This window comes from Anomaloglossus baeobatrachus, chromosome 2 (genome assembly GCF_048569485.1).
Source record: "Anomaloglossus baeobatrachus isolate aAnoBae1 chromosome 2, aAnoBae1.hap1, whole genome shotgun sequence".
NCBI lineage: Eukaryota > Metazoa > Chordata > Amphibia > Anura > Aromobatidae > Anomaloglossus > Anomaloglossus baeobatrachus.
This window is the reverse complement of record NC_134354.1, coordinates 438684249-438703802: the sequence shown is the minus strand read 5'-3', so window position 1 is coordinate 438703802 and position 19554 is coordinate 438684249. Positions and strand designations below refer to the sequence as shown.

General features: G+C 47.1%; 2 protein-coding genes across 3 annotated transcripts in view; one reads left to right on the top strand and one right to left on the bottom strand.

Moving 5' to 3' along the window:
* Positions 1-19554, bottom strand: part of POR (cytochrome p450 oxidoreductase) — a 438013-nt gene that overhangs the window by 267331 nt on the left and 151128 nt on the right. The window lies entirely within an intron of this gene.
* LOC142291616 (N-acyl-aromatic-L-amino acid amidohydrolase (carboxylate-forming)-like) overlaps positions 1-19554 on the top strand; it is a 64755-nt gene that overhangs the window by 26832 nt on the left and 18369 nt on the right. For both annotated transcript variants that reach the window (XM_075336270.1, XM_075336271.1), the window contains exons 2-4: positions 13926-14031; positions 16037-16278; positions 19266-19452. In XM_075336270.1, coding sequence (XP_075192385.1) covers positions 14017-14031; positions 16037-16278; positions 19266-19452 — 444 coding nt within the window. In that variant the 5' untranslated portion in view covers positions 13926-14016. The remainder of the gene's footprint in view (positions 1-13925; positions 14032-16036; positions 16279-19265; positions 19453-19554) is intronic.

Here is a 19554-nt window from a genome sequence, read left to right as displayed (position 1 = left end):
TATTTTTTTCACTACACAGTATAGACACGCCCACCGGCTGCTGTGATTGTGTGCAGTGTGACACCTGTCACTCAGCGTGGGGGCGTGTCTCACTGTAACCAATCATAGGCGCCGGTGGGCGGGGTAAGCAGTTAATACGAGATTGTTTAATGGGCGGCCGGCTTTTTCAAAACAGTAAAAGCCGCCGGAGCAGTGTGAACGCCGTGCAGCGCCGGGGATCGGGGATCGGTGAGTATATGAGAGAGGGCTGCTCAATTCACTTACTCAGGAGATTAGCGGTCACCGGTGAGTCCTTTACAGGTGACCGCTAATCAGGACGCGACACAGATAGAGCCGCAGCATGACAATGAAGTCGGGTGAGGTTCACCCGAGTTCATTCTGACAGTGCGGCTCTGTCTGTGTCTGCTGTCAACTACCATTCACCGCTGCTACATGGCTGTCTGTGTCTGCTGTCAGCGGCCATGTAGCAGAGCTGAATGGCAGATGACATAGTAAAAACGCATCCCTACACATTACATACGCTTGGCAAGTCAATAAATAAAAAAAAAAAAAAAAAAGGTGCCCAATGCATACGTCACAGAACACATGATCTAAAGGATCGCACACAAAATTGATCAATTTAACATAGACTACTAAAGGCTGCTTTACACCAGGCAATCTATCGTGCGATAGATCGTCGGGGTCACGGTTTTTGTGATGCACATCCGGCATCGCTGGCGATGCCGGCCTGTGTGACACCTCCTAGCGACGCAGTATCGCTCACAAATCGTGAGTCGGGTACTGCTCGTTAGGTTCCATAATATCGTTTACTTTAGTTGACCATCGTTTCCGTGGTAGCACACGCCGCTCCGTGTTACACCACGGGAACGATGAGCAGCTCACCTGCCTCCCGCGGCCGCCGCCGTCTCTATGTGGAAGGAAGGAGGTGGGCGGGATGTTTACGTCCCGCTCATCTCCGCCCCTCCGCTTCTATTGGCCGGCGGCCGTGTGATGTCGCTGTGACGCCGAACGTCCCTCCCACTCCAGGAAGTGGACGTTCGCCGCCCACAGCGAGGTCGCACGAGAGGTAAGTATGTGTGACGGGGGTTACTAACTTTGTGCGACACGGGCAGCGATTTGCCCGTGACGCAAAAAGGACGGGGGCGGGTACGATCGATTGTGAAATCGCACAATCGGTCGTACCGTGTAAAGCAGGCTTAACGCTCGTGTGACAGCAAATGAACGACCTACGTGCAATCTCATTAGATCGCATATGCGACCTGGGCGTGTCACATCGCATACGAGATCGCATACCTAATTGTAAGGTGTAAAGCTGGCTTAACACCTCCACATGGTAGTACCATCCAATCATGTCACAGTCTTTTGAATTGTCCAGGAACGTGCTGCTGATGTCAATGCTCTCCTGAAGGTGGCTCTCTGAGGTCAATTTGTTAACACTAGAACTACTGGACTCGTGACACCTATATAGAAATCCATTGTGCAAAGTAGTCAAAATGACTACCTCTGTAGTTCTAGTGTTAAAGGATCAAGAGTTTTGACAAGCCTGTGGATTGTATCCTGGTATCACAAAGCCTGAGGACAGGTTTACACCTCATTCAGGTTGGAGACTTGATGTCCATCTGCAGAACAATGGCTTGTATTCCACTTGAACAAAGGATTGTTTACCAATGTACATTTTACTAGGCCATAAACAGGACAGTCAATTCATGAACACCACAGGCAGTTGTGTATCTTCCAAGAGGCGAAAGGCACCCAATTCACATGAACCTCTATCTTGTTGGTAGAACAAAGGTCAGATCATCACAGAACACACAATGGCCTTCTTGTCTCACTGGTTATGAAACTCCGCACTGTACATGGGCGAGTTCTTTGATGTAAAGTCCTGGTAATATTGGTAGCTCATAGATACAATATGGAGTCCATTGATTCCTTATGATACATACATTGTCCATGTTGGCTTCCAACAACAAAAAAACATAATTTGTGTTTTCTGACCCCTAAACGGACAGTGGTCCTATAGGAAAAAATAACTAAATAGAAGAACACAATATAATCAAATCAAATGTCTTAACAGTTGTCAACAATTCAAATGACCCCAATTATTATCAATGGCAATACATATGAAAAAAAGGAACAATCTCACTGGATGGATGGGATGTGGAATGGACCAGCATCTCCTTCAAATAAGTCCTCTAGCTGCCATGGTGTCACTGATCCTATATGTCACTAGGAGTTATAGTAGCCAGTCACCCTAAACTTCTGCCCTGACAAGGTGCAGACCACAACTACCTTATCATAGAACCCCTGTACTCTCCCTAATTCCGTCCCAACGCGTTTCATTGTTAAACACTCATCAGGGGACATCAGTGTATATGAGGGGCAGAGGTTCTGAATCCCAGCTCCAAACTGCGGAACTGGGGCAACTCTAAGAGAGAAGTATTTAAGCCAGATTTAACCAATCACAATTCACATCCAATTGGAGAAACTCACCCGGTGGCTAATGAATCCTCACTCCATTATTTCCCATTGGTCCAGAGGGTAACAAAGCAAAGGGGTGGAGGGGGAGGATGGTTGTTTAATTAATGCTGCGCGCTATATGGTGTCACATATTTCTGTTTGTAAAACATGGCTCTGTGGAACGCAAACTGTGTGCGCTCCACAGGTGGTACATTCCCACCGGAACTCACATGATGTTAGCTGGACTTCCGGGATTGTCCCATGTGACCACAATACAGGATCTACAGGCTCCTGTGTCACATAGTAGGTGGGCCCCAAAGCCGTGTCATTATCCCCATGTCAGGTGCATGCTCCTCTAGTGAAACGCAAACCACATGCGTTCCACAAACCTCAAATTCATCTAGAGATGACGTAGCCCTGGGGAATCCCCGCCAACACGTCATCTCCGTACTCCAGGACACAACTCCTTCAAAAAGAAAGGAGGAGGATAATTAGTGTGGCGCAAGTCCATTAAACAGGTGACTCTCAGGCCCGTATGTCCACCAGGAGATGGAGTTCGAGGCCTCACCAGACATAGTCTGTAAAAAGCACGATATTAGTACATTGGAGCAGGGGGATGTGCACAATTACTCTGCACATCACTGCCCTAACCACGCTAGATATTTTAAATAGGTAAAACAAGACACATCATTACAGATAATCATATGATTATCAAAATGAACAGCCAGTATAGGTGGCTCAGAATTCTGATTTATCTGTGGTGCATAACAATGCTACCCACAGAAGTTCTCCAAAAACCTCTCCCCCAGTAACTAGCAATATAATCACGTCACATCAAGACTCCACCAAAGGGAATAGGAGGGATCCATCCCACTATTTAGTTGTGCTCGCCAGTGTTTAATTTTGTCATACACTTTAGTGCTTCAAGCACCACAAATAAACTACAAGCATATACAAAACAGTTAGTTATGGCTTATCGGGAGACATTAGCACCGCTATTAATTATCCCATAACTGCACAGGTTACAAATATACGTAATAACAAGGTTATCTCTGTACAGGACTATCTAACAAATTTAGGAACATGTAGATGAAGCTGGAAAACTGTAGGTGTTCATTCGATTCCTGAGGTGACAAGGTCCCTAATGTGAATATCCAACTTCTTTCTGCAGCACTTTTTTGGTCCCAATTCCCTCCTCGTTTTGGTTTAGGGACTATATCAATGCAAAGGTGTATCTAGGCTTTCCGGCACCCGGGGCAAGAATTCTATTTGGCGCCCCCCCCTCCATGTGACTAATTATTTATGTGATTTGCACATTTAATCACGTGATGATGAGCTGCTCTTAATAAATCTCTCAATGTTCAAAGAGAAACATAGGAATAAAAGCTAATTGTCTCATGCAAGTATGAAAATCACATATGAGTGGAGAGGCCATGTGGTGACTGCTGGAACCAGAAGCAGAGTTGAATCCTGACAGGGAGTATATTACACGCTGTTAGGATTGGGCTACACTGTTTAATTTTACAAGTAAAGGGCTTCTACAGGTTTGAGATAAAAATCTGCAGTCACTCTGTGTCACTCTGTGTGACTGTAGACTTCTGAATTCTCACACTGCACACTGTCAGGATTCTCTGGTGCCGGCGGTGAGTGGAGGTCACGAAACTGCAAGTATGTGATTTACATACATGTGGTCACGTGCCGACTAGACATGTATCGCCTCGCTCAATAAAAATGAAATGAGTAAGGCCGGACACATCTAGTCAGAATGTGGCCAGAAATATAAAAATCTCATACTTGCGCTCATATGACCATTCACACGACTGGCACCGGAGAATCCTAAAAGTGTGCATGCGCTGTGAGAATTCAGAAGCCTGCAGTCACCTAGAATGACTGGAAACTGTCATCTCAAACCTGGACAAGACTTTACTTGTACAGTTAAGCAGTGTAGCCCAATTCTAAGTAAAGGGGTTGTCCAATCTCACAATTTATGTATTGTTACTTGTGTACAGGATCAGAACTAGTAACAGCACCAGAACCACCAGAGGTACTGAAATACATAATTGGACCCCCATCAATACAGAAACACAGCATCACAACCACCATCAGTACAGAAATTCATCATCCGAACCACCAGCAGTACAGAAATACATCCATATAACCTCATAAGTTTAGAAACACAGAATAAAAACCCTCATCAGTACAGAAATACATAACCAAAACCACAAGAATGGTTATCAAAATGATAGCAAAGAGCTCAGTAAGTGACACATCACTGGAATCAGGGTCTGTCTCTACATTATGCTGCTCTTAGATGGGGGAGCAAAAGCCTGGTGACATATTTCTTTTAACAATGGTAAGGAGATAACTCCCAACTATCAGTCATCATCAGACTGAGGACTATACAGGAACTACAGTAAAGGCCGCTTTACACGCTGCGATAACGGTACCGATATCGCTAGCATGGGTACCCGCCCCCATCTGTTGTGCGACACAGGCAAATCGCTGCCCGTGCCGCACAACATCGCCCAGACCCGTCACACTACTTACCTGTCCGGCGACGTCGCTGTGACCGGCGAACCGCCTCCTTTCTAAGGGGGCGATTCGTTCAGCGTCACAGCTGCGTCAATGAACCGCCGCCCAATAGAAGCGGAGGGGCGGAGATGAGCGGGACGTAACATCCCGCCCACCTCCTTCCTTCCGCATTGTGGCCGGGAGGCAGGTAAGGAGAGCTTCCTCGTTCCTGTGGTGTCACACGGAGCAATGTGTGCTGCCGCAGGAACGAGGAACAACTTCGTTACTGCTGCAGCAACGATTTTTGAGAATGGACCCCCATGTCACCGATGAGCGATTTTGCATGTTTTTGCGACTATGCAAAAGCGCTCATAGGTGTCACACGCAACGGCATCGCTAATGCGGCCGGATGTGCATCACCAATTCCGTGACCCCAACGAGTTTGCATTAGCGATGTCGTAGCGTGTAAAGCCACCTTAAGGCCTCGGTTCCACTTGCGTTTTGCACGGACAAGTGCAATCTGATAAAACATCGAATTGCACTCGCACCAGTGTAAAATGATGGGGCAGTGTCCATCTGCAATTGATTTTTCATGATATATTGGCATGAAAAAAGAATTGCAGCATGCTGCGAGTGTCTGCAAGTCTCAGCTCACACACGCATACAGGTCTACGGAAGCGTGTGAAACATCGCACTGCACTTGGATGTCATCAGAGTGCAGTACGATGTACACAGAGACAGGCCGTGGAGAAGGGGGAGAATTACTCCCTCCGTTCCTCTTGTCCGAAGCTGTGATCTGATCTTAAGATTGGATCACAGTCGCATGACACTCGGCTCATGCTCGCAGCAGAGCCTGAGACGAGGGTCATTAGCATATCGCATCTGATACTCTCGCATGGTAAGCAATGCGCAAGTGGGACTCAGGCCTAATGATGAAAATTAGTCAGTATCACAAATAAAGGCTGGAGTCACATTAGTGTATGGCATTCAATGCGAGTGCAACAGATGTGATATGCTAATGACCCTCGGATCAAGCTCTACTGCGAGCGTGAGCCGAGTGTCATGCGAATGTGACCTGATCTTGCGATACATGCACACACAGACACATTACAGATATTATTAATATGGGGAAGCCGGCAGCATCCTCACTCACCTCCCCCGCATGTCTCCGTTCAGCTCCTCCTCGGCCCTTGGCTGTGCCGCGCTGATTGGTGGCCATGACTAACAGACATGGCCACACACAGAGCACACTGACACTGCTGTATATATATCACAGGAGAGACTGAGGACGTACAGCAATGGGGGGCCATACAGTTCTAGAGGAAGGCATTCAGATTTGAGGTGGTATACAGCACTGGGGTGGGGGATGTACAGCTCTGGGGGGTATATAGCACTAAGGTGGGAGACGTACAGCTCTGGGGGGTATAAAGCACTGGGGTGGGGGACATACAGCTCTGGTGGGTATACAGCTCTGGGGTGGTATACTGCACTGGAGTGGGGGGGACATACAGCTCTTGGGTTATACAGCACTGGAGTGGGGGACAAACAGCTCTGAGGGTATACAGCACTGGAGTGGGGGACAAACAGCTCCGAGGGTATACAGCACTGGAGTGGGGGACAAACAGCTCCGAGGGTATACAGCACTGGAGTGGGGGACAAACAGCTCTGAGGGTATACAGCACTGGAGTGGGGGACAAACAGCTCAGGGGATATATAGAACTGGAGTGGGGGACAAACAGCTCTGGGGGGTATACAGCACTGGGGTGGGAGGATATACAGCTCTGGGAGGTATATAGCACTGGAGTGGGGGGAATAGATAGTTCTGGTGGGTGTACAGCTCTGAGATCAGGGGACAGACAGTTCTGGGGGTATACAGCACTGGGGTGAGATGAATAGAGAGTTCTGGGAGTATATAGCACTGGGGTGGGGTTAATAGACAGTTCTGGGGTTATATAGCAGTTGGATGGGGTGAATAGACAGTTCTAGGGGCATACAGCACTGGAGTCGGGTGAATAGAGAGTTCTGGGGGTATACAGCACTGGGGTTGCGTTAATGGACAGTTTTGGTGGTATACAGCACTGGGGTGGCGTTAATAGATAGTTCTGGGGGTATATAGCACTGGGGTGGGGTGAATAGAGAGTTCTGGGGGTATATAGCACTGGGGTGGGGGGGGACAGGACATACAGCTCAGCGTGAAGTTGATGGGGGGGGCATCAAGAGGGGGAGCACTACTAGACCTTGTACTAACCAATAGGCCAGACCGCATATCAAATATACAAGTTGGGGGTTACTTGGGGAATAGTGATCACAAAATAATAAGTTTTCATGTATTCTTTAGTAAGATGTATAGTAGAGGGGCTACAAGGACACTAAACTTCAGGAAAGCAAATTTTAAACGGTTGAGAGATGATCTTAGTGCAATAAACTGAGATGATGTACGAAGTAATAAAAGTACACAAAGCAAATGGGAGACTTTTATGAGCATCCTGAATAGGGCTTGTGCAGAAAATATACCCTATGGGAACAAACATGCTAGAAATAGGAAGAAACCCCTATGGCTAAATAGAGCTGTAAGGGAAGCAATAAAAGAAAAACAGAAAGCCTTAAAAGAATTAAAGAGGGTAGGTAGTGATGAAGCATTATATAATTATAGAAAATTAAATAAAATATGTAAAAAGCAAATTAAGTTAGCTAAGTTTGAGACAGAGAGACTCATTGCAAGAGAAAGTAAAAATAATCCTAAAATATTCTTTAACTACATAAACAGTAAAAAACTGAAAAGCGATAGTGTTGGCCCCCTTAAAAATAGTCTTGGTGAAATGGTAGAAGGGGATGAGGGTAAAGCCAACCTGCTGAATGAATTTTTTTCTACGGTTTTTATACAAGAAAATGCCATGGCAGATGACATGACCAGTGATGCCATAAATTCACCCTTGAATATTACCTGCTTAACCCAGCAGGAAGTACGCCGCCGCCTCGAAATCACTAAGGTTGACAAATCTCCGGGCCCGGATGGCATACACCCCAGAGTACTACAGGAATTGAGTTCTGTGATAGATAGACCACTATTTTTAATCTTCACAGATTCCTTAATAACAGGGTCGGTACCGCAGGACTGGCGCATAGCAAATGTGGTGCAAATATTCAAAAAGGGGACAAAAACTGAGCCGGGAAATTATAGGCCGGAAAGTTTAACCTCTACGGTTGGTAAAATCCTTGAGGGTTTCTTGAGAGATGCTATACTGGAGTATCTCAAGAAAAATAACCTTATGACAGACTATCAACATGGGTTTATGAGGGATCGATCCTGTCAAACTAATTTGATCAGCTTCTATGAAGAGGTAAGTTCAAGCCTGGACCAGGGAAATGCAGTGGATGTTGTGTATATGGACTTTTCAAAAGCTTTTGATACGGTGCCACACAAAAGGTTGGTACATAAAATGAGAATAATGGGGATAGGGGAAAATTTGTGTAACTGGGTTAAAAACTGGCTCAGTGATAGGAAACAAAGGGTGGTTATTAATGGTACGTACTCGGACTGGGTCTCAGTTCATAGTGGGGTACCACAGGGGTCAGTATTGGGCCCGCTTCTTTTCAACATATTTATAAATGACCTTGTTGGGGGCATGCGGAGTAGAATTTCAATATTTGCAGATGATACTAAACTCTGCAGGGTAATCAATACAGAGGAGGATAATTTTATATTACAGGGAGATTTATGTAAATTGGAGGATTGGGCTGAGAAGTGGCAATTGAAGTTTAATGTAGATAAATGTAAGGTCATGCACTTGGGTAGAGGAAATAACATTTATGATTATGTACTTAATTGTACAACACTGGGTAAAACAGACACAGAAAAAGACTTGGGTGTATGGGTGGATGGTAAACTTCACTTTAGTGGACAGTGTCAGGCAACTGCTGCCAGGGCTAATAAAATAATGGGATGTATTAAAAGAGGTATAAGTGTTCATGAAAAAAATATAGTTCTACCTCTGTACAAGTCACTAGTGCGACCGCACTTAGAATACTGTGTACAATTCTGGTCACCGATATATAAGAAGGACATAGCTGAACTGGAGAGGGTGCAGAGAAGAGCGACCAAGATTATTAGAGGAATGGGTGGGCTGCAATACCAAGACAGGTTATTAAACTTGGGGTTATTTAGTTTGGAAAAACGAAGGCTTAGGGGGGATCTAATCACAATGTATAAATATATGAGGGGACAGTACAGAGACCTTTCCAAAGATCTTTTTACACCTAGGCCTGCGACTGGAACACGGGGGCATCCGCTATGTCTTGAGGAAAGAAGGTTTAATCATAATGACAGACGAGGATTCTTTACTGTACGAGCAGTGAGACTATGGAACTCTCTGCCGCATGATGTTGTAATGAGTGATTCACTACTAACATTTAAGCAGAGCCTGGACGCCTTTCTTGAAAAATTTAATATTACCAGTTATGTATATTAGATTTTATGACAGGGTATTGATCCAGGGAACTAGTCTGATTGCCGGATGTGGAGTCAGGAAGGAAATTTTTTCCCCATTGGAACTTGTTTGTCACATTGGGGTTTTTTTTTTTTGGTTTTTTTTTTTGCCTTCCTCTGGATCAACATGTTAGGCTACGGGTTGAACTAGATGGACTTAGAGTCTCCCTTCAACCTTAAAAACTATGATACTATGATACTATGATGCTTCGGCTCCTGTCTAACAGTGTCTGCATCTGTGGGTTGAGGCTAGAATGTACGGGCTCCTTCCAGGTTAGTGGGCGTGACCAGCTTCATGACAAGTCATACCTGGAAGGAACCCGTACATTCTAGCATCTACTTTTTCTATTGGACGCAGTTCACACTACATGCTAGCTCCGCCCACAGATGAACTTAGGCTCTGCAGACCGCAGAGAAGGCTGCGTTCAGGTGTGGATGTAGGAGCCATCAGCCAGGAAGTGCGGCCTGCCGGCATGAGTGCTGCGGGTCCCAGAACTCGGCCCGGGGGCCGCAGCATACATCCCCGCCCTTGCTGAAAGGTGCTGATGCCGTCCCCAGCCGCTGGGGAGACTCAGAGTGCTGCATCAGTCAGCCCGACAGCGCGCCCCCTGACACTGCGCCCCGAGAAGATGCCTCGCCAGCCCCCTTAGATACGCCTCTGCGTATAGCCGTGGGGTTCCCACCGTGTTTTTTCCAAAATGTGTCTCGCTAATGGTCCTCGATTCTCTGTCTGAATTCGCGGATGGTCTTTCCCACATACTCCATTCCGCACGCATATATAGCTTTATATAGATAACCCTTCGGGTCCAACAGTTGGTGAAGTTGCGTATCTCAAAGTCCCTATTCAGGACATTACTTCTGAAGTTTTTTCCTACCTCAATGTAGGGACATGCTACACATTTAGAGCATTTGAAGCATCCCCTCACTTCCTTAGTCAGCCAGTTAGTTTCTATTTGTCGTACAAAATGGCTATGGACCAGCCTATCCCCCAAAAACCTCCCCTTTTTATAGATGATCAACAGACATGGGGGAAGTAAGGGGCCTACATCCCTGTCCATTAACAAATAGTAATGCTCAAGAATTTTTTGGACTTCAAGGGTTCCATTGTTGTATGTCATAATAAATCTGGTAGTGCCATCCTGGGTAGGGGATTTATCCTTATGCGCCAATAGATCTATCCTCGAGACACTTTTTACCTCATGATAGGCTTTTTTGAGAATCTCACAGGGGCATCCACGTTCCCTGAACTTATCACGAAGTTCTCTTGCCTGACTTTCAAAAACCCGCTTGTCAGTTCAGTTCCTCTGTATCTGGAGGAACTGCCCTTTGGGAATACCCTTCCTCAGATGAAAGGGATGACTGCTTTCCCATCTGAGGAGGGAATTTGAATTGTTGACCATTGTTAACAGACATTTGATTTGATTTATATTGTGTTTTTCTATTTAGTTATTGTCCGTTTAGGGGTCAGAAAACACATAATTTGTTTTTTTGTTGTTGGAAGCCAACATGGACAATGTATGACCACAACATGGTCAGGCACCACTGAGTACTGAACCCATGCTGGGACAGTACTTCCAGGTAATCCTGAGGGCCAGAATGAGGTGTGTACGTATCGCGGGCGGAGGGGATGCGCTCGCCACGCTCGGGTCCGGGGCTTCTGCTGCTCGGTGGCTCAAGCGGTGGGCCGGACCCGGGGACTCGAGCAGCGCTCCTTGCCCGTGAGTGAAAAGGGGGGGTATGTTTAGGGAGATTGTTCGCGCCGCCACCCACGGGACGTGGTGATGATGGCACCACCGCTGCTGGTAACGGGGTTCCCGGGAGAGATGGTAGGTTGCAGCTGGGATCTTGTCCCCTCCGTGGGTAGGGGGGTTGGTGATCCCGGGGCCCGGTGATGTAACGGGGAGGCTGGATGGCTGGGGTGCAGGGACTGCGCGGCGCGGTGCCGGACGGCACTGGTGTACTCACTCAGACAATCACTGACAGAGTCTCTGGTAAACCAAAACGGCCGGATGGACGGGTTCCACAGCTGGCTGCAGTGTTGTTGATGTGCTCTCCCCGGACTGATGTGCTCTCCCCGGACGGCTGATGGTGGCTGTCTTTCCCTGCACCTTTTAGAATGTTCTGACTCCTGTGGTTGCCCACCGGTAGTTCGCTCCCCGGCGTATAGGTGCCGTAGGAACCCGTTTTGCCCGCAGGCGCTGGCCCTTGGATCTCTAGCCTGTGGCGGTGGCTGTATATCCTCACGGTGTGGACTGTTGCCTTCTGTCGGGACTTGGTTGTTGGGGAACCCCTGGGGTTCCTGTCACACTCGGATTTGACTATTGACGGCGGCTCCAAGCCTGGTTGGGGGCCGATGGCCCTGCCTGTGTGCTTAGGTTCACTCCGCCCGACCCTGGTCCTTACGGCTTTGCAGAGTTCCACCAACTCCTGCAGACGGCCACCACCGTCTGCCAACCTTGCTGTCAGTGCCTGGGCTCCTACCCAGACACCTGAAGTGTTTACTCCTCTCACTTCCACCTCCAAAACTCATCTGACACTTTTCCCGCCTCCAGGCCTGTGAACTCCTCGGTGGGTGGGGCCAACCGCCTGGCTCCGCCCCACCTGGTGTGGATATCAGACCTTGGAGGGAGGCAACAAGGGTTTTTGATTGACTGTTGTAAACTATCCAGGGGAGGGGGTGTGTGTGATGTTATGTTTGTGGCTACCTGGCTAGTCCAGGGCGCCACATACGCACAGACACATAGCAACCAGGTCTCCCACATCATTAGATGGGACCCTTGGGCAGTCTCCAGAGGGGTCTGGCCTTCAATTCTTGTCAAGGGGTGTAGTGGAGGGGCTGGGAGCTAAAGTGCAGAGACTGTCAGGAAAGGAGTGGAGCGAGCCAGTCTGCTAGTGGTGAGCGGCGGTTGCTAGGGGATACGCGCGCTCACACTAGTCAGACCCTGCTCAGTGTAGTGACAGTTGGTGGGGGAGAACGGTCACCAAGGAGTCAGAGAGAAGTGTCCGGGGTGACTAGGCACGTACGGGGAACAGGTCCCTAGAGCAAACCCCGTTATAACGACCTGCTAAACCTGCCGGTGAGGGAAACTACAAGTACCTCACCAACCACACAGAGTTTGAGCCTCAGCAGCAACGCAGGGACCCATAAGGAGACAGAGCCAGGAGCCATCTCACCTGGTCCACGCTGCCGGCAAACGATCCAAAAAGGGGAGAAAAGGCAGTAGCGACTCCCTGGATAGACCCCCATGGTACTTCAGATCAGGGGTTCATCCGAACACAGAAGTGCTAGGAAGGCGAGCTAATCTGTTACCCTCAGACTGGCCTGAAGGAGCTCCTGGTCCTTCCTGGTTCATCACAGCAACGCCCGGGTCAGCTCACTATAACATCAGTGTGAGTAAAAATCAGTTAAATGACTTTTGGACTCTGCCTGAGTTATTCTGGGACCCAAGATTCTACACACCTGAGCCCCTGGGGCCTGCCTCACTCACGGGAGGCCACACCATCTGACTGCAGACCCCATCAGCCCCAGACGCTCATAAAATCTGCAGTGTCGGTCACCCATATCCCTGACCGCAAGCCGTAAGTGGCGTCACGACACATGCAAAATCTGACATACCTGTTTGCCATATTAAAAGATGACCCTGTGGCGTCCCTAAAGCTGGATCGATGTCCCTGGGGCGTCACATATCATAAGGAATCACTGGACTCCATATTGTATCTATGAGCTACCAATATTACCAGGACTTTACATCAAAGGAATCGGCCATATACAGTGAGCAGTTTTTTTTTTGTTATGTTTGTTTTTGTTACTTTTGTTATACATTAGTGGCGTCTCTGGGCTGGCCATTTCTATTCACTGAGTATATGGCCATATCTGACTAAATTTGTTCAGTTGGATTTGGAACCCAGAGGGGCTTTGGTTACTTCTTCACCCATTAGAATAGGTTTTTAATAACTTTGATATATTAAAGGTTATATTTTAGCCCCTTATTTTGCTTAATTCAATTACTACTTGGTAAGTGGCATTTCAGTGTACCTTTGCTGCTATTCATCACAGTTTTTAAAATAGATTGTGCATATTTTCCTGACACAGAGGGACGCCATAATAATCCAGTGAGCTCTTTTGATACAGTTTGTATTAGTTATGCAATGAATACTTGTTGGCCATTAATTCTGCTTGTATGTTCTTAAATTGGAACAGGCAAATCTAATTACTTAAAACAAATGTGAACATTACACAAATAACGACATAAGTGATTAGGTAAACAAGCAATTCGAGTTCAAGCCTTTTCTCTTCTACATTATGGATGAGGAAATGGTAAGGTATTCTTGCATTGCTATTCTATCAGGCATAAAATGACAATGTATGATGATGATGATGATGATGATGATGATGATGATGATGATGATGATGATGATGATGATACTTCTAATAATCCAGATTGTCAGTTAATTTATCACTTATTTACAGGACAGAACTGGCACATAATGAAGAATTTCACAAGGTCTAACACAGAAGACTGAACATAGAGAAGGAATGGCGAACGTAAACTGAATGAAGAATGAATATAACCCAGGTAACATTGTATTTTAGGCCTGGTTCTTTATTAGTAGAAAGCTCTAATGCCAGATCATGACTGTTAAAGCTACGAATGCTTAAAGAAAATTTACTTTACTGATTTTCAAACTGTTAATTCATTAGTAAAATCAAACAAAACTGTAAAATATTTTGAACAGTGTTTATAATCTATCAAGTTTTGTTTTTTTTTTAGTATTTGTCAGTGCGAAGGGTAATTTTCTATGCATTGTACTAAACTGAAGTGTGGCATCCATATTAATGGATTCTTTCCATTGACTTACATATGTACATGCAGGAAAACTGACCAACATAACTGGCAAGTTTATGATTTCATATGTTTAGGATTATTTTGCCTAGAAGCAATGCTTTTCAGAAAATTTTATACTATGAACGTGAGGTTAGCTGAGTATTTCGGACTGTACTTTTTTTTTTTTTGCTTTAGTATATAGGCATGGCATCTTTACTTTTGGGGGGCTTTGGCACAATTATTTTGGGGGGCACACAAGGTGCCTTGTTGTTGTTGGGGCCAGGGGCGTAACTACCGCGGTCGTAGGGGTCACCATTGCGATCGGGCACGGGAGCTTAGGGGCCCGTGGCCACCCTGCAGATCATCAGCCAGCTTCTTTCTGTGAGAGAGGAGCTGCTCTGTTCTGTCGCAGACCACGCGGCCACTATATGGCCCGGTGTCGCCGCTCACATTGGGCCCCCCTGCCCTGTGTCAGCGACGGCACTGGGCCCCCCATCCCTTGTCATCACACACAGCAATGATAAAGCATCGAGCAGCCAGTGCTGCTCCATTCATCATCATTCTCCCCCCGTGCCTACGCGGTGACGTCACTCCTGTGCGACTGCTGTGCTGAGAGCACAGAGCGCAGGACGGGAGGACACTGACCAGAGCAGCAGGGGAACGAGAAGAGAGGTGAGTACGGAGCAGCAGGGGAACGGAAGAGAGAGGTGAGGACGGAGCAGCGGTTGAAGGAGGAGAGAGGTGAGTACTTGTTGTTTTTTATTTTTATAAATCAGTGACTACACAGTGGCCAGAGGCCTGGGTGGCTGGCTGCATTATACATGGAGGCCTGGGGGACTGGCTGCATGATACATGGAGGCCTGGGGGGCTGGCTGCATGATACATGAAGGTCTATGAAGCTGCATAATAAACATGAAGGATCATGCAGAATCCGCCAGGCAGAGGATTTCAAGTCTTCTGGCCCACATCAAGTTCCCTGTTCCCGGGGCACAGCAGCATAGGAGTGGCACCAGTAACGGACTCGTGATACGAGACAGGAACGGAGTCAAAGACTCAGGTCCCGGTGTAGCTTCAACGCATTGGTTCTGACCTCCAAACTATCCGGGATTGGCTGGAGCCCATGACAGCAGGGACTGGCAGTCCAAAGGCAGCGACATATCAGTGAGTAAAGAACTTTGATTGCAACCCCTGTGTCGCTCCCTTTCTTCACTGCCTCCAACCCTGCACTCCTTTAATATAGTGGACTACTACTCCCAACATCCTCCCTGGGGTATAGCTCTGCCTATGGAGAGCTATACCATCCGAGCTGCGTTATCATCCGCCCCAGAGAAGACCTCCCGCAGCAGTGGCTAAGACTTGGCCGCACACTACAGGTAGAGTCACACCGCCAGGGTCACGGAACCGGGCCTGGCCGCTGTGACAACCCGAATCAAAACCGGCCCGGTGACGAGTAATCCTTAGGACCCCGTGGGCGCGTCAACTGCAGTGCAATGTTTCACACACAGCCATAGACATGTATGGGGGTGCATGAGCTGAGACACACTGCCAAACGCAGCATGCTGTGATTCATTTCTAAGGCTGATACGGCATGAGAAATCAATCACAGATGGACACTGCCCCATAGTTTTGCACTGGTGCGAGTGCAATCCAATCTTTTATCGGATTGCACTCGTCCGTATAAAACGCAAGTGGAACCGAGGCCTTACATGCATGTTACCACCATTTAGTATGAATATGATATTTTGCTGTATTTCAGGAAGAAATGATGAGCTCCACTATGGAGTGTTCACCAGTCTCCCGTGTGGTTATCTTTGGAGGTACACATGGAAATGAGATGTCAGGTGTCACTCTGGCTAAACATTGGTTGAAGGATCCCTCTGAACTGCATAGGACAACGTTTATGGCTGAACCGTGTCTTGCAAATCCACTTGCTGTAAACAAATGTGTGCGGTACATTGACAGTGACCTTAATCGCTGCTTTTCAGAGGACGTTCTAAGGTAAGGCCATTGTAATATAAGGGCTCTTTAATGTTGTGTGTCCACGATCAGTGTTCATAGCATTTTGGATGCCGCGTGCTTCAGCTGCGTTCAAAATGCTGCATTCTACAGTACAAGCACAGTAGATGGGATTACTAGAAATGCCCACTGTGCTTGTCTGTTGCTCAGCATAAACTGATATGTAGTGCATCCTCCTGAGGCGCAGCATGTCAATTTAGTGCTGTGGAGCAGTGAGTGTTCTCCTCAGGGCTGCAGATGACAGAGCATTGATCGTGGGCATAAACAGCTGCGGTCTCCTGCGGAAAACACTCACGGCCCTGCAAAAGAAGGCGCACTGCGTCCAGATCGTGTGCACATTGCACTCATCCGTTTTATATGCCAATGTGAAAGAACCCTTATTCTGTATGTCTGAGGGAAAAGTAATTGTGTAATTTTGATTCCAGATGTATTCTAGAGAGACATATCTGTGCACAAATGGAGTCCAAAAGAAATATATTTTATTTATATATATATATATATATATATATATATATATATATACAGTGCCTACAAGTAGTATTTAACCCCCTGCAGATTTAGCAGGTTTGATAAGATGCAAATAAGTTAGAGCCTGCAAACTTCAAACAAGAGCAGGATTTATTAACAGATGCATAAATCTTACAAACCAACAAGTTATGATGCTCCAGTTAAATTTTAATACATTTTCAACATAAAAGTGTGGGTCAATTATTATTCAACCCCTAGGTTTAATATTTTGTGGAATAACCCTTGTTTGCAATTACAGCTAATAGTCGTCTTTTATAAGACCTGATCAGGCCGGCACAGGTCTCTGGAGTTATCCTGGCCCACTCCTCCATGCAGATCTTCTCCAAGTTATCTAGGTTCTTTGGGTGTCTCATGTGGACTTTAATCTTGAGCTCCTTCCACAAGTTTTCAATTGGGTTAAGGTCAGGAGACTGACTAGGCCACTGCAACACCTTGATTTTTTCCCTCTTGAACCAGGCCTTGGTTTTCTTGGCTGTGTGCTTTGGGTCGTTGTCTTGTTGGAAGATGAAATGACGACCCATCTTAAGATCCTTGATGGAGGAGCGGAGGTTCTTGGCCAAAATCTCCAGGTAGGCCGTGCTATCCATCTTCCCATGGATGCGGACCAGATGGCCAGGCCCCTTGGCTGAGAAACAGCCCCACAGCATGATGCTGCCACCACCATGCTTGACTGTGGGGATGGTATTCTTGGGGTCGTATGCAGTGCCATCCAGTCTCCAAACGTCATGTGTGTGGTTGGCACCAAAGATCTCGATCTTGGTCTCATCAGACCAGAGAACCTTGAACCAGTCTGTCTCAGAGTCCTCCAAGTGATCATGAGCAAACTGTAGACGAGCCTTGACATGACGATTTGAAAGTAAAGGTACCTTACGGGCTCGTCTGGAACGGAGACCATTGCGGTGGAGTACGTTACTTATGGTATTGACTGAAACCAATGTCCCCACTGCCATGAGATCTTCCCGGAGCTCCTTCCTTGTTGTCCTTGGGTTAGCCTTGACTCTTCGGACAAGCCTGGCCTCGGCACGGGTGGAAACTTTCAAAGGCTGTCCAGGCCGTGGAAGGCTAACAGTAGTTCCATAAGCCTTCCACTTCCGGATGATGCTCCCAACAGTGGAGACAGGTAGGGCCAACTCCTTGGAAAGGGTTTTGTACCCCTTGCTAGCCTTGTGACCCTCCACGATCTTGTCTCTGATGGCCTTGGAATGCTCCTTTGTCTTTCCCATGTTGACCAAGTATGAGTGCTGTTCACAAGTTTGGGGAGGGTCTTAATTAGTCAGAAAAGGCTGGAAAAAGAGATAATTAATCCAAACATGTGAAGCTCATTGTTCTTTGTGCCTGAAATACTTCTTAATACTTTAGGGGAACCAAACAGAATTCTTGTGGTTTGAGGGGTTGAATAATAAATGACCCTCTGAATAAACTTTTCACAATTTAAAAAAATAATAAAAAAAGAAATAACATTCTTTTTTGCTGCAGTGCATTTCACACTTCCAGGCTGATCTACAGTCCAAATGTCACAATGCCAAGTTAATTCCGAATGTGTAAAGCTGGTGTCACACACAGCGACAACGACGTCGCTGCTACGTCACCATTTTCAGTGACGTTGCAGCGACGTCCCGTCGCTGTCGCTGTGTGTGACGTCCAGCAACGACCTGGCCCCTGCTGTGAGGTCGCCGGTCGTTGCTGAATGTCCAGCTTCATTTTTTGGTCGTCACTCTCCCGCTGTGACACACACATCGCTGTGTGTGACAGCGAGAGAGCGACGAAATGAAGCGAGCAGGGAGCAGGAGCCGGCGTCTGGCAGCTGCGGTAAGCTGTAACCAGCGTAAACATCGGGTAACCAAGGGAAGACCTTTCCCTGGTTACCCGATATTTACCTTCGTTACCAGCCTCCGCCCTTGCTGCCAGGGCCGGCTCCTGCTCTGTGCACATGTGGCTGCAGTACACATCGGGTAATTAACCCGATGTATACTGTAGCAAGGAGAGCAAGGAGCCAGCGCTAAGCAGTGTGCGCGGCTCCCTGCTCTCTGCACTGTGACATGTAGCTGCAGTACACATCGGGTTAATTAACCCGATGTGTACTGTACCTAGGAGAGCAAGGAGCCAGCGCTAAGCGCGGCTCCCTGCTCTCTGCACATGTAGCACAGCGACGTTATGATCGCTGCTGCGTCGCTGTGTTGGACAGCTAAGCAGCGATCATAACAGCGACTTACAAGGTCGCTGTTACGTAACAGAAAATGGTGACGTAACAGCGACGTCGTTGTCGCTGTCGCTTAGTGTGAACCCAGCTTAAACCTGTTAAATCTGCAGGGGGTTGAATACTACTTGTAGGCACTGTATATAATATTATATATATACACATATATCATTGGGATTCATGGCAGAAGGGTAAATGCAGAAATCCTGTACCTTGTTGACCAACACTTGTCCTTTTCCATCAGCTCAGCAGATTCAGACAATGACCCATATGAATTTAAGCGAGCAAGAGAACTGAACCAGAGATATGGCTCCGGATGTCTGTATGACTTTGTTTTTGATTTGCACAATACTACGTCCAACATGGGAGCTACACTTTTGCGCTGCTCGAAGGATGACGCTCTGTCATTGCATTTAGCAAACTACTTGCAGGTGAGCAGTATAAACGGTGTGAACTAAATGTTATGTGCATTAGTCAGAGAGCATGTGCCTGTTGCCTAAGAGGGCCCAACAGCTCTACATGGAAATATATCA